The sequence below is a fragment of the Uncinocarpus reesii genome, genomic scaffold (genome assembly GCF_000003515.1).
Source record: "Uncinocarpus reesii 1704 scaffold_5 genomic scaffold, whole genome shotgun sequence".
Lineage (NCBI taxonomy): Eukaryota > Fungi > Ascomycota > Eurotiomycetes > Onygenales > Onygenaceae > Uncinocarpus > Uncinocarpus reesii.
The window spans coordinates 669,903-693,383 of NW_003052496.1; the positions used below are offsets into that span (position 1 = coordinate 669,903).

Consider the following 23,481-nt stretch of genomic DNA (forward strand, 5'->3'; position numbering starts at 1 on the left):
ACCCTTCCTCCGCGGCAGAGGGCTTGTCTTCCTCGTGGATTACGACTGGTGCTCACTCCTGGGACCTGAAGGCTGAAGCACCCTTCTGCTACCCCACATCGCCTTCACCTGAGCCCCGCCTCATGTGATCCTGAAACCGGCGGCTAGTCACGGTTGCTTCGCCATCTTGACTGCCATGAATATTGAGCAGCTCAAAGGGCGCGATCAACACTGACAGGGCGAGACAAGCAGTTCTTTTCGAGCTTATCACTAGTGGCCCGATGTTGAAAACTGCTGACGGCAATAACCCTGGAGTGAATAGACTAGCCTGGAAACCTCGGCTCCAACGCAACTAGTTAAGGATTTGATCGGCTTCAAAATCTATTCATCAAAATCGGTAGAATGTCGCTCAGGCTTTTCACGCCCTCAGTTCTACGCGCAAGCCGAACCCTAGATATATCACGGTTTGTTTGACGCGCGGATAATCAAATGGGAGAGATTTCGTGTTCCTGAAACGGTTCATTACACAACAGCAATAGAAGCGGACATTTCTATTTCGAGATTCAGACATTGTATGCAAGAGTCCGCACATATATATTAACCCGTAAATAACAGAATAAAAGTATGATTATAAAGGGTTTTGGGTTTTAAGTCACATGGGGATATTGCTGGGTTTCATCGAGGTATAACCGGCTCTGCTGGAAGAGTTTCAATTTGGCGGACAAGAAAGCTCTTTTCGTCTGTAAATTGATCGTCGTCTGTTCGATCCTCAAGAAATTTAGGAAGAAATTTGAGTAGCCGATCACGGTTATTTATCAAAATCCGTTGTACGGCGACAGACTTTTTTGGATTCGCTACGAACACCTATAGCCATCAAATTAGACTGCCCAGGGAATGAACAAAGTAGAAAGCTCACCTTGAAGACGTGGAATCCTTCGTATTGAACCATTTTCCGGTCGTCTTTGAGCAAATTCATACATAACTTCAGATGATCGCCACTAGCCACATATGCAGTCATAACACTGTAATTTGCTCGATCAAGGAGAAGGTCGCCTAGCAGTTTAATACTTTGACGCTTGGTGACGTAGGAGTCTGATAGGACGAGAACGTTGTTATACGTTGAAAAGAAAAGGTCAAAATTAGTTGCAAGATAGCCAGCTACTAAAGCTTTGTGTCTCGTCAGAATTTCCTATCAAGGACGATGTTAATGAAGGAGCCCGCAGAGATCCTGGAGGGTTCGATTTCCGGCTGCCAACTCACTCTGAAAGTCGTAAATGCATCCGCACTAACTTCGAAGCTGCCCTGGTTGATCCATTGGAAAAATTTCCAAAATACGCCTTCTCCAGTTTGTGGCTCCCCAGGTTGGACTTCATCGAGTCTAATGGCAGGTTCTCCTTCTCGCGACTGATCATATAGCAAAATTCCTGTAACAACTTCAAACTTCGAAGCCTCTCTAAGAATCGATCCACATGGCATCGCACTTCGACTGTTCTCATAGCCGTTACATAGCTCAATAAGTATTTCCCGGTCGTTTGTTAACGATATACGAAATGACTGGAGGATCGCTGGAGGTGGAGGCATTCGGTAGTCGGAAACGAAGGAGGTGAGAAAATATCGTCTGGGTATCCTTTCTTGCCTCAAAGGGAAGATGCTGAATACTTCGAGCTACTTCGTAAAATAGGTCATCCAAAATGAAGGCTTGGACGAGCTGATGGACCTGTTCTGGTAGGCTGTCAACCTCTAAAGGTGCTGTCAGTGGCTAGCCGTTCGTTTGCTCAGAACTGTGTACTTACCATGCGTTCCTTGGACAATTAGCTTTATGTGCGCTAGGTGCTTTGCCAAATCTTCCTCAATCTAGATATTCACATTAGATTGTAGCTGGGGCTTCCGTGTGGAGGTGTTCACCTTGGCGGAACCCGGTGTCTGCCATAAGCGCGCGAGAAGATCCTTTAGAGTCCTTGCAACCTCCGTCGGTTGCCTCGATTTACTACGGCTGAATAGAAACGCCATTGAGCGAGCGACTGGAGCAGCTGGGATGCCGCCGGTCCAAGCAACGAGGACAATAGGGAGTCGGTGGGCCTCGCTTGCAGGCACTCGATGGAGATTGACCTAAATCTCAAGTCGGATATCTAGAACGAAGACATGCAACATGTCTTGTCCTCACAACCATCAAACCGATCGTGTAAGCTCCGCATTCTTTGCGTCAACAATAGTCTGTTGGTGGACGACGTGAGCTCCGACGGGGTAAACAATCCAGCGTTTAGGTTAAGCCCCTTTTGGTGGGGTCCAACAGCCAGTCGAGATCTGCCCCACCGGAGATTTCGAACTTTCAGTAAAGCAGCACAGCGCGAGAGAAGCGAGTCGCAGAAATTTCAATTCAACGGTTATCAGTCAGTTTCGCTATTCCGGCTCCTGAGAGAAGATCGGATACTATCAGGCTAGAAGCATTTTCTATCATGACGGTTTCGGGACTCCCCAGACCGTCGTCGCGACGACATCGACGACGAAAGCTCGTGTGAATCAAGTCCCAGTGAATGCTTGGATTTGACGAAAGACGACGGATGGCAGGATATAGAGCCGGACGAAGACATTCAACCTGTTGTCAGCCTCTTTAGTGAAAAGGAATTTCCAGATGCCCGGTCAATGCTTCAAGACTGCAAGGCGAATTTCGGCTTCGACCTGGTAAAGGTGCAGAGGGATCTTGGTGTGTAGCCCCCGAAGATGAAAGTCAGGTCCGGGAAAGAGTATACGGCTGACAATGCAATTTCAATGGTTCCAGGTCTAGATTTCTTAGGTACTATTAAGCTTGTGAATTATATTCGGTCGAATGTTCAATCGGGAAACACAAAGCCAGATCTATCGTCAAGCTCTCTTTTCGAAGACGACGTATACCTTAAACCTGTGTTGGAGGATGATGCACTCCTTTACAACTTGGAAGATATTTCAGATCCCGAAGAAGAACAGAAAGCCGATGGCCAGGAAGAAACCGCAAGTCCTAGCGGCAGGATAAAGGATCTCGAGGAGGAGCTCAGTCGTCTTCGCGAGGAATTTATCGAATACAAACACATGGTTCAAAGATCTCTTGGTAAGCAGCTCGGGAATGAAACAGAAATGGACCAGACTAGCTCGCCGAAGCAGCACCAAGAAGACGACATGGCTTCCAGCAGGTTCAAAAATGCGGAGGCAGGATATTTCACTTCATACTCATATAACAGTATGAACACTTTCCGCTACAGACTTTCGGGTAAGGTTGCTAACAGTTTATCCAGCAATACATGAGTCTATGTTGAAAGATACTATTCGCACCGACGCGTACCGCGATTTTGTTTACGACAATAAGAGCCTTTTCAAAGACAAAGTCGTGTTAGATGTGGGCTGCGGATCCGGAATTCTGTCCATGTTCTGCGCGAAAGCTGGGGCGAAAATGGTTATCGCCGTAGACAATTCAGATATCATTGACAAAGCACGTCAAATTGTGTACCAGAATGGATTTGGCGATGTGATAAAGTACGTTGCCCCAACAAGCATCAAGATTGTTAGGATTTAACCCTTGAATACTGGCAGGTGTATACGTGGGAAAATCGAAGAGGTCGTTTTGCCTGTGAAGCAGGTTGATATTATAATCTCAGAATGGATGGGATACTGTCTACTATTTGAAGCAATGCTCGACTCTGTGCTTTTTGCCCGAGACCGGTACCTCGCCCCTGGGGGTTTAATGGTACCTTCACATGCTACACTTCGAATCGCTCCTATCGCAGACCCTGATTTCATTGATGAGAACATATCATTTTGGAATTCCGTATACGGATTCAAAATGTCAAGTATGCTCGAGAACGTCTACGACGAAGTTCTCGTCCAAACGTTAAAACCCTCAGCAGTGCTTGCCGACTCTGCTCTGTTTATGTCGCTTCCTTTGCACACAATTACGGTTGAAGAGCTTACGTTTGTGAAAGACTTCAAGGTTTCCATCACGAAAGATGCCGAGACTCTTGATGGGTGGCTCGTTTGGTTTGATATGTTCTTCATGCCATCATGCCAAACGAAGCTTCCTCAGGATGCAGTACCTAGCGCTATGAAGAAAGCAGGTCACGTAGCCTTCACTACCGGACCTGATGGACAAGAAACCCATTGGCAACAAGGAGTGTTTCTAATAAACCGTGAAACGAAGCTACCAGTTCCGGTTAAAAGCGGCCAAGTGCTCAAGGGAAATATTCGATACAAGAAGAAGGAGGATAAATCTCGGTTGTTGGATATCCGTATCGAGTGGTCTGTGGAGGAAGAGTCACCAGTGAGCCAAGAGTGGGCGCTACAGTGAGCTTGGCTCCCATGAAAAGTTATATATTTGATATGATATAAGTGATGAGCAAAAGCGCTGAGCATAAACGTGACTTGGAAATCGATAGACAAATAAGGTTTGTTGCTATAGAATCGCAATGTAAAAGGTATCACTTTAATCATACTCCGCGAACTGCGCACTATAGCGTTTACCCGGAGCGTTGAGCCAGGAAGCGGGTGGCTCGGTTTGTATGGCTTCGCCCGGACGTGTTGCTCGAATCCGTTCCTCACGGTGTCTTCGGTGTTTATGGCGGTGATGACTAGAATGACTCCGCTCATGCCTTGGGACTTCGGGGTTCCCCTTCTCTGCGAGATCTATGAGAACGGTCTTTTCTCCTGTGCTGATGCTTCTGTACCGGGACCTCCATCCAATTTAAATTCATCCAAATTGTCATGTGATTGTGACCTGCGGCGACGCCGTCTCGATTCCTTCTCCTCTCGTTTCAGAGCCTCAAGCTCTCTTTTCCTCTCTTCTTCCCACTCTCTTTTCTCCTTCTCAACTTCGCGGAGTTGCCGAACGCCCTTCTTCATCGCTGCGAGAGGATCATTGGCTTCTACCCTCACTTTCTCCCGCTCTCGTCTCCGAGGATCTTCATTACCCCAAACGTCCTTCGAGGGCGCATTCTGTGCTCCAGCCCCAAGTTCCTGCGTTGAAGAGGAATACCATGGTGCATCCACTTTCTGGCGATATCCTGCGGCGTTAGAGAATCGCATCGTATACTGGTCCTCATATTCTCGCCTCTTTTTAGCGGCTTCTGCTTCAACCTCTTCGTTCTTATCAGAGCGTGCAGCCCGGCTTGGAAACAAGCTAATGTGTCCTGAAGCATCCGTTAGCGGAGCATCGCTCGTCGGTTTACGTAGAGGACCCCCATGGCCTGCGTCCGTTCGTGAAAGTGCATCTTCCTTCGCAAATCGAATATCTCTGTCTGTATCATCTTCACCGGCTAAACGCCTTCGCTTGCGATGGCGCCCTTCGGTAAGAGATTTGGCCCTGGCATCGCTGAGTGAATTATGTTGCGAGGGAGGGGATGACGGGCGTTGGTCGCGAAGCAGTTCGATCCGTCTCTCGGCGTCAATTTCTTGTAGGCGCTGGTCCCTCTCGTCTTCCCGCGCTTTGGCCAGGGCCTCATCCCGCCGAACCCTGGCAATGTTGTCCTTGTTGTAGACGTTCCATGATTTCTTCCCAAGTAAATGACTAGATCCGTTGAGTTAGCACCAGTATATGAAATAAACGCAAACGACACAAGGGGGACATACAGAGGCATGTTATAACCGTCACCACTTCCTAAGCTATGTGTGAGATACCAGGCCCCTCCGCTGTCGTCACTTTTGCCCTGCCGGACCTAGCTTGGTTGATGACTAATCCGATGGGGCTGAAACTGCATACTCGGGCAAAGAGTACGCCGTATGTCGTAGGTTCAGCCACCTGTCCCAACCAGGCTTAGCGCCACAACGGGGCTGGTTGGCCTGACGAACGTCTACGGTGGCGAGACAACGGTCGTGTCGCATCGATGATGTTGGCTCGGTATGGGTTTGGAGGCCTCTTGTCAGTTCATGAAAGCTCAATTGTCCCTGTCACGACTTGATTTACATAGAAGTTTATACTAGTTACGATTCCTTTATAATAGATTCTGTTTACCTTCTTGCTTTGAGAATTAGTTAACTATTTTGCCAGTTGGTCAATCCATTGCCGCAGTGCCTTTGAAACGGAATTTATAAACCACTGCGCGGTATCTCAACGAAGATATATTTACGTGGACTATTATAGAACTGCCAACGCCATGTTTAACCGCAATAATATCCCTTCTCTCCCTAATCCTTTTTCTTCCGGCGGTTCTCCCGGTGGTGATGGAGCTCGACCACCCCGCGATCGATACAACGTGCCTCCCCAGCAGATGGGCCGCCCGGATGCGTATGGACAAGACCCTCGACTAGCTGGAGGGTATGCGCCACCGCTTAATCGAAATGATAATGACACTGTGATGACTGACGCATATAATGGATTAAGAAGATACGGAGGACCTACCGACCGGGCTCCCGCACTACCCTCGACGCCAGGCGGAGGGAGGATGACGCCAGCCAGCAGTGGTAGCGATCGGGTATGGAATTTGCGGCCAGCGAAAAGTCCCGACAATTCTTATACTTATGGAAACTTGTGGGTATTACATCAACCTTTCTTGCCTTTACCGTGCTAATAGCCTTGGTTCCCGTCAGAGTTGCTGTGTCACCCCGTGATATCCCACCTTCGAGAGATGGGTCAGATGTATTAGTTCTAGTCAATCGTCATTAGCGTATTTTCAGCTCGCCCTCTGGAAGGGTTCCCTCCCGGCCATATTAGCATGTCAGACCCGCAACGGACATGGGCGCAGGTTGCATTGACGGATATGGTTGATGTTAGGCTGTATGACATTTTCAGCCAGGGGAGCCAAGCATATCTCGCTTCCATGGACTTGGAGGTTGGGTTTGCGGGCAAAAAAAGAACTGAAACTCCCTACGATCAGGATCAACTTGCCAATGTTTTCATCAGGGTATGTATTTTCCAATCCTAGATAGAGGACGTAAGAGAACTAACGGGCCCAGAATTTTGAAAACCAAATTCTTGCTCCTGGCCAGAAAATATTGATGGATGATAGAAGCATCCCGCTTCTACTAAATGTCAAAACCGTCCAGCTCGGTGATTTATCAGAGAAACCATCGTCCTCTGCCCCAACTTCGGCGGACCCTACCACAAGGGGCATACTTACCAAACACACTTTAATCAACTTCTTCAAAGATGCCAAAACAGGCATTAACGTTAAACCCTCCAATCGGAGGCCTGCTGCGAATTCCATCATTCAGCCGGATTTCAAGTTTGAAAACATGGGTATTGGTGGTTTGGACCTGGAGTTCAGCACCATTTTCCGAAGAGCCTTTGCATCTCGCATTTTTCCACCTGGCCTTGTGGAAAAATTGGGAATTCAGCATGTCAAGGGCATTCTACTCTATGGTCCACCGGGAACTGGTAAAACGTTAATTGCAAGGCAAATTGGCAAGATGTTGAACGCAAGAGAGCCCAAAGTTATCAACGGCCCTGAAGTTTTAAATAAATTTGTCGGTCAATCGGAAGAAAACATCAGAAAACTCTTTGCCGATGCCGAAAAGGAGTACAGAGAAAAGGGTGATGAAAGCGGGCTTCACATTATCATTTTCGACGAACTCGATGCGGTTTGCAAGCAGAGAGGCAGCGGAGCCGGTGGTGGCACCGGTGTCGGCGACAGCGTTGTCAATCAGCTCCTATCCAAACTCGATGGTGTCGACCAACTGAACAATATCTTATTGATTGGAATGACCAACCGAATGGACATGATTGATGACGCTCTTCTACGTCCTGGACGTTTGGAGGTTCATATGGAGATCTCCTTACCCGATGAAAAGGGGAGAGTCCAGATTCTGAATATTCACACTAAGAAGATGCGGGACGGCAATCTTATGGATAGCGATGTAGACCTCGCTGAGCTGGCTCAACTAACCAAGAATTTCTCTGGAGCAGAAATCAGTGGTCTAGTGAAGTCTGCATCGTCATTCGCTTTCAATCGACATGTCAAGATTGGAACGATGGCTGGAATCAGCGACGACGTCGTTAATATGAAAGTAAATCGGCAAGATTTCCAAAATGCCCTGGACGAAGTTAAACCCGCTTTCGGTGTCTCAGAGGAAGAGCTTGAAACTTGCATTCATGGAGGTATTATTCATTTCTCTCCGGCTATCGATAGCATTTTGGAGGAAGGGAAGCTGTTTGTGAATCAAGTTCGAGATCCTCAATCAACGACTCAGCTATTCTCAGTGCTACTGCATGGACCACCGGGAAGTGGAAAAACCGCTTTGGCTGCAAAGATTGCCATAGACTCAGATTTTCCATTTGTTAAGCTCATCAGTCCAGAAGACATGGTGGGCTTCAGCGAGATGGCCAAAATCCAGCATATGAGCAAAGTGTTCAACGATGCTTACAAGAGCCCTACAAGTGTTGTGGTTATGGACAATATTGAACGAATCATTGACTGGGTCCCAATTGGACCTCGATTCAGCAATTCCGTCCTTCAAACCGTCATGGTGCTACTCAGGAAGCAGCCTCCCAAGGGGCGTCGCCTTTTAATTCTTGCGACGACAACTGAGCGATCGATATTGAAGCAATTGGGATGTTTTCAACTCTTTCAATGCTGACATCGCGGTACCCAATGTGAACACCTATGAAGAGCTTGGCATTCGTCTTGAGGGAAACCGGCGCATTCTCTCCTCAAGAAATAGAGATGGCTTTGTCTGGAGTCCGCGACAAAACACAAAGCCATAGGATCGGTGTTGGTATTAAAAAGGTTCTGCTTGGTGTCGGAACTGCCAGGCAAGATACAAACAAGGCCAATCGTTTTGCTTCTGTTATTGCAAGAGCAGTGGATGAACAGGAGGTTGTCTAAGGTGTCTCCATAAATACTAATTGAAAGTTCAAGACTTAAAGCCTCTTGTATTACCGGTATATCCCACATCACCCTTTTGGCTTCAAATATCGCTCTGTTGCATGTCAATGCTATCTGTGCTAGTGCCTAAGGCAGGCGTTAAACCGTCCTTTAGAAAAAGGTCCTGTGTTTGCTCAGTTTATATGGGACACTTGGCCGAAAAGACGTGGAAATTGCATTTGATATGTTCTAGAAGAAAGACTTCTTGTTTTCCATGATATTCTTTCAGGCATTCACCACAGTGAGATACACTGTGTTTTAATAATCTATAATCTTTCCTGCCATCAATAATTAGCTGATATACGTGGTGGGACTCTTTGACTCAGTTAGTCTTCTCAGATACCCATCACTAGTGGTGTCCAAAGTGTTGTATATTTATACAGGAAAATAGTGAAATGTATACTCCGTATAAGGCACTAACAACTTGCAGTGGCCTGAACATCCTTGCTGTTGCTTACACTACAAGTCTACAAAAACTATCTTGAGTTTTGCTATAGTTATTTAATGAAGGAAAGGGCAGTTGAACAGGTTGATAAAAGGTCCCATGACTGTTCTTCTTGATGCTAGATATGTGCTTTATACTACAAGGACTGCAGATTTATCTAGCTAAATATCTCAAGTATGACATTTCATCGTCCAGTTGAACCAAGATGCTAATAATAAGCTCGACATCGGTAGCCCTATGTATGCAATAAGAAAATGATGGGTTTTAGAAGGCTATGGTATGAACTTGTGGAATTGTATTTCAACTGGTGGGATAAGAGAGGGCGCATCCACAGGCAAAAATAACTTGCCTCATACGGAGTACACGCTTAGCGCTATTCGAAGAGATATCCGACTTGATTAGGGGAGAACCTAGCCCGCTGCTGAAAGAGTCGGGGGAAAGGAGAAGGGCTGGTTGCCTCTACAACTCTGGGTATCTAAGGGCGATTGTAGGCCTCTAAACTGCCCCTGTATACAACCCCCACCGGCTCGCCGATTAGGGGTGCCATAGGCCCCCGTAAGCCCCTATTCACCCCCTACGTATGCCTACGCAACGTCGTCATACCAATACCTAAGCACCTCGCTCTACCTTATTATTTACATCTCCAGGCATACTTCTACGGTGTCTATAACTCGATTTAACCGTGGCAATAATCCACATGACCTTGTACGCGACGCAGATGACCATATCACAGAGTCACGGGGGGCACTACCAACTATTCCAGAACCCGAAAAGAATACCCTAACGCCGGCCGCGCTCCCCGCGCACCCGGATTCTATAAGGCTGAGAGGGGCCTGAGCCCACGGAAGTCGCCTGCAGGGGTGTGCGCGAACTGTGGGACCCCGGGTCAACAATGCGGGGCACGCTCTCCCCTTCCCCTGAGACATTGGAGCCAATCGGAGCACATTTGACACCGGTTTCGCGGTTAAAAATCGGGCCATTTCTCCCCCTGGAGCTGGGGACTAAGCGCGCTGCGGCTAGAGGGTGTAGATTCCGCTAAAAGCGGCGAGGCGCGCTGACAAAAGTAGGGGGTGGAGCGGAGTGGGCGGAGCGGGAAAAAGGGGTTATCAGACTAAAACCCGACTTCTTGTGTTTTATGTCCGCTGGCGAATTGAGCATAATTTCAATGCAGAGAAGGTTGAAGATTGCACCAACGCCTTGTAGAGGAGCCAATGTGAAAAACACAAAAGCTTAGAGGATGGCAACCGAATTGCGTTGTGCAGCTCACTGTCCGTATTCAAAGGTGGCTGATGGGTAGCCCATGGTTATGTGTGTCGATGCTAAAAGCCTCAATTAGCAAAAATGTCACCTGACTCGATAGCAAAAATTCTCACGGATGATGCCCGGGGGCTTGAAAAGGTATATCTTGTAAATTGTCAAATATGCATATTAAAAACAACGTATTTTGGCAGGAGCAATCTTAAAAAAGAGTCATTTGCAGAGAGCCAGCCGCCCCAATTCCCAAACCTGCCAGAAAAAGATCCCCGCCCAGCAGATATACAGGTCAAAGAAACCCACCAAAAAGACGAAACTGCAGGATTCGCCAACATTTTGCAGAAGATTGGGCCATTAAAAAAAGGTCATAAGTCATTAAGTCGTGAAAACCAGGAGCCAGAAGTTGAAACCTCGTAAAATCAAGAGTCAGAGTCGCCGACGGGTTTAGCAATCGTCGTCAAACGCGTATTTGCTGCTGGCCAAGCGGTATTCGCTTGGGAGATTTCGTTCCGCTTTCACTTTCATAGAGCTGCAAACTAAATTAGCAGATGAAATAGTTTATGCCAGATATGGTCGAATTGTCAAAATAACTGCATTGACAAAAACTGCCAAGGACAGCGGAGCGGAAAGCCCGTGCACGGAGCGGAGCGGAGATAGGCAGTAAAGGGCTTTGCACGGGACGAAGGGGCGGAAAAGCATAGGAAGTTGATAGGACGGTCAACTCACCTAATGCGCTTTTGGGTCCATTCCAGATCGGATTTGGTCTCCTTTGCGGCTTTGATTCCTTCCGCAAAGTTTGATCTGGCACCCTTGATACGGCGTTGCATGAGTGCTTGAAGTTCTTGGAGTTCTCGCTGTTTGGCGTTGAGCTGGCCGGAGCTGCAGAGAATATATCAGAATTAGAATCCACATCCGCAGCAGAAATAGCCGCCTTTTCTGGAATACTCACAGCTGAGTCTGTTTCGCAATGCTCTTATCGAGTCTGGTAGGATCAAAGACGTTGCTCATGCGGTCGTTTAGAGTGTCAATGACATCAACTCCAGAATAGCCCGAGGACGAAACGTCAAAGTCGCTGGCACTTCCGGTGGTTGTGCTGACATCGGAGATCTCCGGCGGAGAGCCTGCAACGCGAGAGATTGAAAAGTAATTGGTGCTGGCTGGTGCCTTGGAAGGCATGTTGATGGGGAGAGTGGAAGTGGCCTGGCCGGCGTGAGGGCGGAAAGTAGCGGCCATGATGAATTGATATTTCCAGGAGACGATATGTCTGGGTATGAGAGAGGCGATTTGTGAAGAGCAAGACGTCCGCAAGCGTAGAACTGAACTGATTGGGTATCAAATGGAAGACAGCAAGGCAGTGCCAGGTCAGGGGAATCAGAAAAGCAGTAGGATTCCTAAGCAAAGAGTTCGACAAGTGATAGAAGACCTGGGTATGATTGAGGCCTGTCAATTGGGAGTGGGCAAAGTGCTCTTGAATGGGCAGAGTCAGATCAAAGCTGGAGACGAGAAAATAAGGAAGAAGGAGGAGGACGAGCAGAAGGGGGAGCAGGAGGCCCCTTTTATACCCCAGCGCCGGAGCCAGCCCATCCCCATCAGGATAGTCCTGCTCGTCTGCCGGCCATTGGCATGTCAGCGCAGTGTGATGACCGGAGGAGCCGTGAGTGGCTCTCCGGGCCATCGTTCTCTCCTCTTCTTTCTTCTTCTGCTTCCCCGTTTTATCCCTTGTCTCTCCTCCTCCCTGCAGGGGGACCCATCCCCTTTCTGTGCGCCCCGATTCGCTCCTCGAGGGCGTCGACCCCGCTCACAGTCGGGAAAAGAGGCGTGCGCAGGGCCGCCATCCGCACGGGGATTCGCCAGTCGGTCCGCACTAGGGCATTGGTCCCGCCTGATCCGTCGAGGGCAAAGTTAGGATGCTGTGAGAGGCCACAAGAGACACCCTCCACGGCGAAGCGAGGCCGGATGCGGGATGGCGCCGTGCTGCTCTGCGAACTCTGCCTGGATTCTGGATTCTGGATTCTGGGCGGGCGGCAAACAGGGAGAGAGGGAGAGGACGAAGGAGAAATGGAGGCCAGTGGTTCTCTTCAGCACTCCCTGGTTCTGTGAGACGAGAGCCCAAAAAAGGGGCGCTAAGAAGGGGCTATGTGGGAGATTTGTTACATATTTACAACTTACCGTTTGTTCTACAGGCTAATATTGGCTGCAGACGACACCCTCCCGCCGCCTGTGTGTAGTTATATGTCCGCGGTGCGTGGAAACTCAGCATCACGGGCGGCCAGCGTTGGGCCTGGAGCATGGAATAAGGGCTGTTGGGCCTCGAAAGGAGCTACAGAGATTCCCATGGACGTTGGCGACGAGTATCAGATATTGATAGCTCGATGTCTGTACCTTACATAAGAACGACCAGGCAGGGTACATGATGCAGCTGGAGCGGCTCAATGCAGTGCGGATGAAGAGAGCAAAAAGGCGAAATGACAAAAGCAAAAACAAGAGAAGACGAGAAAAGAAAAGGGAAGAGAAATCAGGCAAAGAAGCCAGCGCCAAAGCGGACTGAAGCCAGAACATCTCGTCGTCCCGGCATATCTCGACGGCTCAACGGATTTTCATGTGCGGTGAGCCCGACTGCCTGTTGACGGAACATCTGCTGCCTGGGCTGCTGGGCAGCCTCACTCTCTCTCTCTCTCTCTCTCTCGCCGTGACAGGGCTCTTACGCACACAAGATGGAAACGCACATCCTATTCAGCTCATCCATAGTTAGCCAAAGGGATAACATCATTTACCAGCACCGTTGCCCGTCAAAATTCGCCGATCGCCGCCATGCTCGCCCATCGATCGTTGATCCCGGGATCGCAACCAGGCAAGAAATCCACCTGATAGTTACCCAAACCGCATCCCTGCCCCTTAACAGCGCGCTCTTATGGCACCCGCGATCTGCGCAATTCTGCATTGGCATTCTTGCTTCCCTGGGATGTGGGAATGACCAGCAAGGGGGGGAGGGGGCTGCTTCTGAAGGGTCTGAGTGTAACATCCTTTGGGCCATAAGCGCGTCACCGCAACTTGCTCGGTGAGACGGCCAGACCGGGATACTTGCGGTTTTCTGCTCGCTGCCAGCCTATGGCGAGAGATGCCACTGCGTTGGGTACCGTCCGCCTGCGAATCGGTCTGCAGAGGACACGGCCAGTTGGGCACTCATCCACCAGGACGGACACCATTTGCTGATGAGACTGTCAACCGGCGAGTTAATCAGATATTTCTCGGGTGTGGGTGTGCGGATTTGGCCGCAATGCCATCTTGGTGCCTAATTGCCTTCTCCTTGATGGTCATATCGACAGTGGTCATATTTACAGCAATTACATCAATGTATATACAAGTTTAATAGAAAAGCAGAGGCAGTAAATATGCATCGACAAGAAAGTGAAAAAAAGAAAAAGATAAGCAATTCCCAATACCTTTTCTCCTCTCGTAACATGCTCCCCAAATCATCCAAATGCCTATGTAGCAAGTAGCTATCCGCTTCCCACCAAGTCCCCATTCGTGCCCCTCTCCAACTGCAAATCCAGAGAAGAAAATACGTCTAGTATTACGTTATGTATCCTATTTCATCTCAGCTCGTCAGAAAAGTTTCCACATTGCCCCGGTCAGAGCGGCCATAGCGCTGACAGATGTGCTCCTGTCAGCATCGACCTGTGCAAAACACACGAATAAACCCAATCGTAACATGCTATGATAGAAAACCCCTTTGCGCCAGGAGGGAGAGATGATGGTATATCCAGTTCTAACGCAAGGCGAATAACGTAGTAGAAATTGAACGTCGGGAACCATGCCATTAGCTAGCAAGCGTCAAATCAATCAATGATAACAAGATCGTGTACGTAAATCGTCAAGTCTGGGTACCGGTAGGGCCATTTGGTTCCCTGTCTCCGTTTGGCGCGTTTGAATCTGTATCACCGGTCTCTTTTACAGTGTCGCCTCTTCCACTATTTGGATCCGCATCAGAAGCCTCTCGAACCGTGATGTTTGATGCACTTCGGATTTGTAACGTTGCCCTTGTCGAAGTTTTAGATGGGTTGGACCGCAAAAAGCCACCACCAGGTTTGGGCCTTGTCAACCGTCTCGATTGCGGCGCGAGGTATCGGTCGAGCATGCCCCTTAACACATCAGACCTAACAGGTTTCGCTAGGTAGTTATTCATGCCGGCATCAATGCACTTTTCGCGGTCTCCTTCGATGGCACTCGCAGTCATCGCGATGACAAGAACTTCATTGACATTGGGATCTTCGTCCTCGCGGATTTTTCGCGTTGCATCGTACCCGTCGAGAACAGGCATTTGGACATCCATCAGAACAACATGATATGGATTTCCTTCCTTGGATCGCTGTTGCAGTGCTCGCACGGCTTGTTGGCCATCACTATAAACGTCGCTGGTAAGGCCGAGATTATGAACGAAATTCACGGCGATTTTTTGATTGATCGGATTGTCTTCGGCGATACAGACTCGAATTTGGTCGCGAGGAATGCAAGTCAGATCCCGCACAACTCGCTTCTGGGGCTGCTGTTTCTTGTCTTGAGAGATATCCTGGGACCAAGGTGTCCTGGCAACCGCATCTGGTGGTGCTTTCTTGAACGTCACTGTAAAAGTCACTTTTGTACCCACGCCCACATCAGAGTGCAGCCAAATCTTCCCGCCAAGTACGTCTTCGATGATGGCTTTGCATATGCTTAATCCCAACCCGCTGCCGCCATACGACCTTGCCGTCGAACTGTCAGCTTGCGAGAACGGTCGGAAAAGTCGGGCCATATGGTCATTTGAAATGCCAATTCCGGTATCGGCAACTGTGCAAGTAACTCGAATCGTGTTTTCGCTCTCCTCAGCAACCTTGGCTCGGACCGTCACTGATCCCTTGGGTGTGAATTTGTAACTGTTGCTAAGGAGGTTCATAAAGATTTGATGTAATCGCACTGGATCCCCAAGAACCAATAGGTCTGGGTCAATATCGTCGAAGTCCTCAATAGTCTCCAACCCACGGTCGCGGTGGGTGTATCGAAGCGCTCGAACCACCTCGGCGATTGTTTGCCTCAGATTAAGGGGAACAGTAGTGACTTTCATCTTACCAGCCTCTAATTTCGAGAAATCTAAGATGTCGTTGATCAGGGTGAGAAGAGTATCGGCGCAAACGCGAATGGACTCGACATAGACATCCTGTTGGCGATCTAGGCTTGTTTGTTTAAGAAGTTCAGATAAACCAATGACTCCTGTCATCGGCGTTCGCAAGTCGTGAGAGATGTTAGCCAAAAAGATGGACTTTGCCTTTGCGGCCTCTTCCTTGAGCTTAACGTTATGTCTTGCTTCGGCCTCAGCCTCTTTGGCTTTCTGTTCTGCTTCCCGCGCCTGTGCCAATGCTCGTTTCTGGGCCTCAATCATAGCAGCATTTGCAGCACTAAACGATTGTCAATACGCTAATGCAAGCGATTCACGAACTAAATGAAGTCCCTTACCTGATCTTGCGAGCCTCCCGGAATAAGAAAGCATTCACAAGTGATATCCCAACCTGATTGCAAACAAGCCGCAATACAACCAAATTGCGGTGAGTAAATGAATTGGGCTTCCCCTCAATATGGATAACTCCAAGGAAGTTATTTGCTTGAAGAATCGGCAGCGCGATTACAGATCTTCCCTCAGGATTTCGACTAGCATACACGTCGGAAACATTCGAAAATCGCTCGTCTTCCAGAACGTTGTGAACCAACACTGGTTCTCGAGTTCGCAACGTGTAGTGAGTGATTTGCTGGGCCATTTTATCTTCGACCTCAGAAAAGGGCAGACCGTCCGCATAGGAGACCTCTCCCTTATCCATCTCCCCAGCGGCGGCAACACACCAGCCTTGAGATTCAAATTCAGTAATAACGAGGGCTATCTCAGACCCACTACAGGATTCCAAGATTATGCCGACCATCTTCGTGAGAAGCTTGTCTATTTCGAGCTCTGACGACATCACTTGACTGAACTCCAGGATACTCGACAAATCGATGATATCTATGTCGTGTTAGAACACTGCTCGAAGAAAGACAATTGCACAAATGCTTACCTAAACCGACTCTGGAGACATCTAAAGTCCCTTCCGCCCAATCTTGATCTTGTTCTAACCACTTCCGATTATGCTCGTCCTCGAGACGGGCCTGGCTGCCGTTGCCATCCGATCCTGTATTCGAAGAAACAACTAGTGCGTCAAGAGTTTGGCACCCAGCTTCTTTAGATCGTGAGATGGTCCCCATCCTCGAAAGCCACTCATGACTTTCAGTTAGCTGCTTAGCTTTTCCAACGGCGCTCATTCGACTCCACGCAGGAATTGCATGCTTCAAAATCGCCTGCGCAGCCCGTCTTGCACCCCGACGAACGAGGAAATCAACTAACCGGGACGAAACGTTAGGAGACACTAAAAGAGACAAAAGGGCCATTGAAGACGTACCTTGAAATTCGAGCGCCATTGCTTCTTCCAGTGGGAAATTGTAAAGCTGAGTATGATCAAGCGCGGCCTACGTGGATCATAAGCATTTGAAAAATAAAATGAAATGGACCTCATCCACTTACCTCCAGCGCCTGCATCGTTCCCGAGTAGTCCTCCTTCAACTCACAAAGTAAAGCTTGCACTAGCAATGACCACATGCCAAAATTCGTATTGCAGGCCGATTCCATAAGATCGATTTCTTGTTTATATTTCTGAACCAACTCAATATCTTGTTCCAAACCTGGTCGAGACGGATCTTCAATGTGACGAGATAGAATAGCAAGTGATAGGTAAAAGTAGGTCTGTGTCGCGAAACGGGAGGACCACAGGCATTCGATATTGTTCACAATAGCCGTGCCAACATCTACGACTCTATCATAGTAGCCGTAAAGATAGAGGGGAACCAGCATTATCGCACGGTATGAATTCAACGAGTGCGGATGCGAACCGTTGGACGCAAGAGTTTTCATATATTGCTGTTCGTCGTAAGAGTCGTCGGACATGATTTGCTCTGGACTGCTAGTGTATGTCTTTCCCTGAAGGGCACGAGCCGCTTGCCTATAAATTTGTTCGTAAGCACAAAGACCCCACGAGTATAGACAGAACTATGGGATAGGGGACTAACCTAATTCCTAAGATGATGGGACCGCCGCGTACGTCGTCAACCCAATCTCTTACCTCCTCACTAGCGCAATTGCAATGCTGTTCAAGCTCTACGAGGTCATGTCCAAGAGAAAAGCCGGTGACCACCATAGTGCCCATTGCAAATAGTGTTATATGACGGTCTCCAAGGTTGTGTGCAGTCTGCATCGAACTTTCAAGCATTGGAAGAGTCAGTGCCAATGGGACCCGCATATGATTCACAAAAGCGTTATGAATCAAGATCCCACGAGTTGCAAAAGATGGTTCTTTGTATTGTTCGAGGAAAGTCAGCGCTGCCTCGCTCAGTTTCATTCCCAACTCAATGTCTTTGTATCGGCTCGTGGCAATCATGATTAAATGTGTGCATAGATACGCTATCTGGGCGAAAGGACCCCGAGATATGTAAATATTCATCAATTCCACGGCGTATCTGCAAAACAACTTGGGCTCCATCCAGACGCTCAAGCCTATCGCCTCTGACATAACAGCCCCGATCGCGAGTAAAGTTCGGTCATCGCTAAGTGGCCGTGAGAATAAAGCGTCCAAGTCGGCCTCAAGGAGATATGTGCTGAGCTGCATATAAGCCTCATCGACTTCTTCCCAAGTGACGTCTCTTTTGATGTTCACCCCAAGATCGCTCAAGCCTGAAAGTAGAGAATTCAAAGCCAAATCAAGCTCACCGTTTTCAGCCTTAATGCGGCTTTGTAAAACCCAGGCGCGGGCCTTACAAGCCGGTGTGTGTGCATTGGCAAAGATCACGGATAAAAGCTCTGTTGCCTCAGATGTACGTCTTTGGGCAAGCAACACCTCAGCGGTCCTAATGTGCAATTCTCTCGTTTCCTCATAAAAAACATCGGGTTTGCTATCATCCCATGCATTGTCTTGCAGCAGACAAATGCATGTCTGATAGAACGTTAGAGCGGTAGTACTAGCGCTTGACTTTTGTGCCGTGACAGCTGCCTTTGATAGTTCGTCACGATATCTGATGCGATGAGGTACATTCTCCTTTATCAGTTTTGCCGCTTTTGATATATGATGGGCTCGCGAATATAGCATTTTTTCATCCGAGGCGAAGTATTTCATTAATGTCTGAGCAATAATGAAGTGCATTTGATCTGGATTGTGGCATTGCTCCATGAGTGTCGCGGCCTGCGCATAGCGGTCAAAAGAGAACCTAGCAAATTTGATTTAGTGATAGATAACGAATAAAATAAGTCAAAACCCACCTGAACTCGTCGTCAGTATCACCTGGAAGAATGATATAAGATTGGAGCAGGTATTGAAGCCCAGCAATGACGCTGCTACTCGATTGAGTGAGTTTAGTTCTCTTTCGACGTTTGGCACAATCGCCTTCAGCAGCATCAGAAACTTGTGGGAATTCTCCACTGAGTAATTTCTGAATCACAGAGAAGTAAAATGGGCTACCGAGCAACGCCGCCCAGAGTAAAATTGACCGTGCCTCCGCAGGCAGTTCTTCGAACCTTTTCGCGACAAAGTCAACCTGTAGATCTTGACCATAATCCGGAGTAGCAAGCTCTGTGAATATCCGATCAATGTCAAACTGCCAGGTAGAATCTCTCCAAGAATACCATATGCAATTTTTGCGACTGCAAGTCTCTAAGATCAGTCTAATGTAGAAAGGGATCCCTCGACTTTTCTCTTGAATAATCGCAGCGAGCGGGATCAACGACTTGTCGGGCGGACGGTGAAGAGTTGCAGCGACGTAGTTGAGGATGTCATTTTCACTCAGAGGGCCAAGTTCGATCCTTGTGATTTGTGGACCTTCAGTATGAAAAAGCAGCCTGACATCAGGGAGAACAATTTCCTCAGGGCGGCCTGTAACGATGAAAACGCATCTCAATTTCGTCCGCATGATTTCGAGCAGCAGGTTGGAAGACTCATCATCCGCGTATTGTACGTCTTCCAAACAGATACAGATTAACTTGTGCAATGTCATCGTTCTCAAGGCATCCATGAAAATGTCTGCAAATCGAAGAGTTTTGGCGGAAGGCGGTTCCTGACAAAAGCTTTTCGATGTTGGGCCAAAGCTTAAACTCACAAAACCAGTATGGTCAGGACTGATTTCTCTTTCGGGCGCTTCTTTTATATCATGTAATGGAAGCACCGTAGTTTTAGACCCCAGCTGTTTGCCCTGGCCAGACGAAGGATAGATCAGCTGCTCCGGTAGATCAAGTGTGCGACGAAGGCTTCGCCATATCGGCCGCAGTGTCGTACGGATGGAATTATGGTATTCGGTATTGATATCCCGTTCAGAAAATATCTGTTGCAATAGCGTCGCCAACACTCTAATGAAAGGCTCAAATGGAACCCTGCGAGAACGATCAAGTCGCGCAACTGCCATGTACCCCCGTCTCCGGATTTCCGGTTGAACTCTCTGTATTAGGTCCGATTTTCCCAAACCTCCAGTTCCAGATATCGTGATTATCTCACATCTACCACCGTGACGATATTTCGACTGCGCCATCAGTTTGCCCAACCATGGAAGAGTATCAAACTGGGGGTTATGGCTGCCGACACTAGCCTCTTTTTCACTATTATCCCAAGAAAGGCGAGAATCTATTGGGCTTTTCACGCGACTCAACGGCAGATTCTTTTGTGTGGATGTTGACGAGTCAGCACTGTTAACAGATTCCTGCGGCGAAAGGTGGGGTAGCAGGGCGGCTGCCGGTGAAGAAGTATTTCTAAAACTTGCTATCCCGTAAGATCCAGAATCGCTAGAAGCATCCCCAATTTCAACTGTGTCAATACGGTCACCGGACATGGAGGAACCGGAGCTGAAAGAGTGCTTGGGCTGAATGTTAGCCTTTGCATTGGGAACTGGGAGTTCCTGCACACGTTTCTGCGCTTTGTGGACGACTTGAAGGATCCGCTCGCATTCCTCTTTGCGACCATACAAAGCAGTAGGTAAAGTAAAAAATGCGCTGACATCCCTCTGGGCGATCTGAAAGTTCTTGAGCGCTTCGGCGTCACCATCACCCAGTAGCTTGACTATCTTCTGCAAATCCATTTTGACGGAGGAAATGGTGTGATACCTGTCAGTTATTTGTTTTTGGGTCATCTTTTGAATCACGGCCGAGATTGCATCAGGTATATCCATCCGCCTACTTGTCACCGGGCTTAACCTTTTAGTTAAAACGTTTTGTACCACCTCAACTGGGTCATTTCCATCGAAGGCCGGTCTACCGGCAAGCATGGACCAAAAGAGCACACCAAGTGCATAGATGTCAGTCCGGCTATCAGGTTCCGTAAGGAGTCGTCCGGTTTGCTCTGGGGCAATAGACCGCAATTTGTCTTTTGCACCCGACTCCCTAGATAGCGTGGACCAGCCTTCACTAAGCGCGTTATCGAAAGATCTCGAGCCGTTTCCGGTATTCGAAAGCTTTACAGCCCCGGTTTCCCGGTTGAAGTAGAAAGCATCAGCTCGGATCTCGCCATGGACATTCTTCAAGCCGTAATGTAAAAGTTCTAGGCATTCGCAAGCACCGATGGCAAAATCTAGGAAGATAGACAACGGGATCTCACCCACGGGCGGAAATTTTGTAAGGTCATAATTCCCGTTGGTCTGATAGAACGCTGAGCCGAAGCTCACCAACTGGCCAAGGTAATTTGGGCCGGGGAATTCAAATATTGTCACCAGCAAGGATACGCGATGACCATGCTGGGCGGGCAAACGAATAATATCTATTGGACGAACTGTGTGTTTGCATTCCGGGTCTGACATGTCAATTATGGTCTTCATGGAATGATATTCTCGTTCCAAACGAATTATATGGCTCGATATACGCGCAACCACCGCAACGGAAACGTCGAGCTCCGTGCGAGGCGACGTAATCCCACTGCTTCCTTCACTCAGGCTACCCCGGCTATTATTGCGAGAAACCGAGCTCGAGTCCGATCTCTGGAGGTCCTGCGTGGTGTTGGAGTCTTTGGAAAAGGATGAAGACGAAGCTGGGGTCGATGAAAACGCGTCAGGCTCGGAGGAATGCTTCGTTCCCGTAACCTGCCAATGATCGTAAGAGGAGTGAACGGGCCGGAGACTCGTGTCCCACGTATATCCGGGGATATGTCCCAGACGTTCGAATAGCTGGTCGACAGTGAGAGGGAGATCCTCTCCTAGTATCCGATTGTCCTCCATCGCTCGTTACGAGGGGTGACGATGAGAGCGGGAACATAAGCATCAACGGGCAAGGGACGGGGAGAAGAGCAAGGGGGAAAAGATAAGAGATAAATCCTGCGATAACGAAAGTTGCAACCCCAAATCTAGTGCTTCCCTCATCGCACCTGTAAAGTCACCACTGTCGATATCGCAATCTTCTGTGTTCGGCTCTTCAGCGTGGTGCTCGGAGTTGGCTGGCGATCATCTGTGAAGAAAGAAGTGTGCAGGTGGTGGCTCTGATTGGTCTAGGCCTTGTTCGAGACGCAAAAAACTCGGTCTTGGCACGCTAGAGGCTCAGCATGCTGCTTTAGTACGCCGCTTATGTAATAATTAAGGCGGCTCGAAACAATTATGTAAGGAGGGCTTGGCGCACAAAGGGCGCCAATTCTGAGGAGCGGTGGATTTCATGGACAACTGTTCCCCGTCGATGCTCATTGTTCAATATACGACGAGTCGACGGCTGTGGCCTCTGCTTATAGAAGAACTACAGTGCGAGAATTGAAAACATGGACAATGATGGCTTAAAGAGGATGGTTACGAAGGCGCGCCGTCCTGGGCAGCGTTTACAACTGGTGAGCAACAGATTTCTTGCAGCTAACTACATAGAGATCTCGCAACACTCATCCCTTGAGCCCCGCCCCGCTCGTTGCTTCGTTCCGACTCGTTCATCAGGCTGATCTTTGAAGGATCATGTCGCATCGTCAGGTTGTTACTCATTACATCATACAAACATCCCTCCGTTAACTAGTCCCGGCTTATGTAAGTTGTTTCAACAGGTGGGCTTTTCTCTCATTTCCACCGAAGGACGTAATCGGGAGGACGCAAGGAGGCCTGAGATCAAAGCTCCTCCGATACTCCGTACAGAGTCGCAATGAGAGACCACGATCCATGCCTCAGGAGACCATTTGATTCAAAGGTTGTGTTGGGAGCCCTCTTCAATCTTTTCAGGTCGGTATTGTGAAAACCCAACCGGAGTGTTCCTTTCCGTTCTCCCAGGCGTTTTACCAAGACGCTGACAGAAACACTTGACCTTGACTAATTATGAAAAGCAACAATCCAAAGGCTTATTAGCGACCCTTATTCCTTACACCGCATCGTGCCTCACCGTCCTGAGCGTCAGCGTAAGGTGAAGTAACATACAATCTTACACAACAAGATACCACCGTATTTCTGAATTACAGCCTCCAATTGGATATAATCACGCCATCGGCGTCAAAACGTGGTTTGGCACGAAAGAAAGTTTCGGGTCTGCCTTCACCATCAGAGGTGCCATGGACTTGGGTTCGACTAAGTTGAACTAGCGCGCTTTAGTTTCAACTTCCTTGCATCGGCTTGACGGAAGAGGAGGATGCAAGGCAGGAAGTATGGTCAGTTCAATTCTCTGTTTTGTGCCTTCTAGCAGAGCCCTCGTCATGTACGACATCAAACTACTGGGGGGACGCGCTGTGGGAAAGTAAGGTTGCAGATAGCCACCGAAACCTAGGTTTCCCTGACCCATACACCTTGGCAAGGAACGAGTTCGCGGCGCTTGAAGCGAAGATGGCAGGAGGAATCCAGAAGGTGGCTCCATCTCGGCGGCAAATCAGCACTGAATGGGATATAAACTCCCGAGCTTGTTGCCTTGTTGTGATACAGACAGAACATAAGGATAAAAACTGGTCT

General features: G+C 48.5%; 6 protein-coding genes across 6 annotated transcripts; 2 read left to right on the top strand and 4 right to left on the bottom strand.

The window, feature by feature from the left end:
- Window positions 1–654: 654 nt before the first annotated feature.
- On the bottom strand, window positions 655–1,989 carry UREG_07240 (conidiophore development protein hymA; the record flags this gene model as incomplete). Its single annotated transcript, XM_002582421.1, has 4 exons — window positions 655–843; window positions 896–1,168; window positions 1,240–1,644; window positions 1,846–1,989. The coding sequence occupies 4 exons, from the start codon at window positions 1,987–1,989 to the stop codon at window positions 655–657; spliced, it is 1,011 nt and encodes a 336-aa protein (XP_002582467.1).
- Window positions 1,990–2,700: 711 nt separating this feature from the next.
- UREG_07241 (uncharacterized protein) lies at window positions 2,701–4,294 on the top strand (the record flags this gene model as incomplete). The annotated part of the gene is made up of 3 exons (XM_002582422.1): window positions 2,701–3,223; window positions 3,249–3,486; window positions 3,544–4,294. 3 exons carry the CDS (start codon window positions 2,701–2,703, stop codon window positions 4,292–4,294), a joined length of 1,512 nt encoding a protein of 503 aa, XP_002582468.1.
- A 135-nt stretch (window positions 4,295–4,429) lies between these two features.
- Window positions 4,430–5,579, bottom strand: UREG_07242 (uncharacterized protein; the record flags this gene model as incomplete). Its single annotated transcript, XM_002582423.1, has 3 exons — window positions 4,430–4,629; window positions 4,671–5,509; window positions 5,572–5,579. The coding sequence occupies 3 exons, from the start codon at window positions 5,577–5,579 to the stop codon at window positions 4,430–4,432; spliced, it is 1,047 nt and encodes a 348-aa protein (XP_002582469.1).
- A 516-nt stretch (window positions 5,580–6,095) lies between these two features.
- On the top strand, window positions 6,096–8,514 carry UREG_07243 (vesicular-fusion protein SEC18; the record flags this gene model as incomplete). Its single annotated transcript, XM_002582424.1, has 3 exons — window positions 6,096–6,413; window positions 6,591–6,842; window positions 6,895–8,514. The coding sequence occupies 3 exons, from the start codon at window positions 6,096–6,098 to the stop codon at window positions 8,512–8,514; spliced, it is 2,190 nt and encodes a 729-aa protein (XP_002582470.1).
- A 2,430-nt stretch (window positions 8,515–10,944) lies between these two features.
- On the bottom strand, window positions 10,945–11,733 carry UREG_07244 (uncharacterized protein; the record flags this gene model as incomplete). The annotated part of the gene is made up of 3 exons (XM_002582425.1): window positions 10,945–11,029; window positions 11,227–11,379; window positions 11,450–11,733. 3 exons carry the CDS (start codon window positions 11,731–11,733, stop codon window positions 10,945–10,947), a joined length of 522 nt encoding a protein of 173 aa, XP_002582471.1.
- A 2,641-nt stretch (window positions 11,734–14,374) lies between these two features.
- UREG_07245 (uncharacterized protein) lies at window positions 14,375–21,798 on the bottom strand (the record flags this gene model as incomplete). The annotated part of the gene is made up of 7 exons (XM_002582426.1): window positions 14,375–15,932; window positions 15,991–16,528; window positions 16,581–16,901; window positions 16,962–17,028; window positions 17,084–17,558; window positions 17,626–18,816; window positions 18,869–21,798. The coding sequence occupies 7 exons, from the start codon at window positions 21,796–21,798 to the stop codon at window positions 14,375–14,377; spliced, it is 7,080 nt and encodes a 2,359-aa protein (XP_002582472.1).
- Between the last annotated feature and the right edge of the window lie 1,683 nt (window positions 21,799–23,481).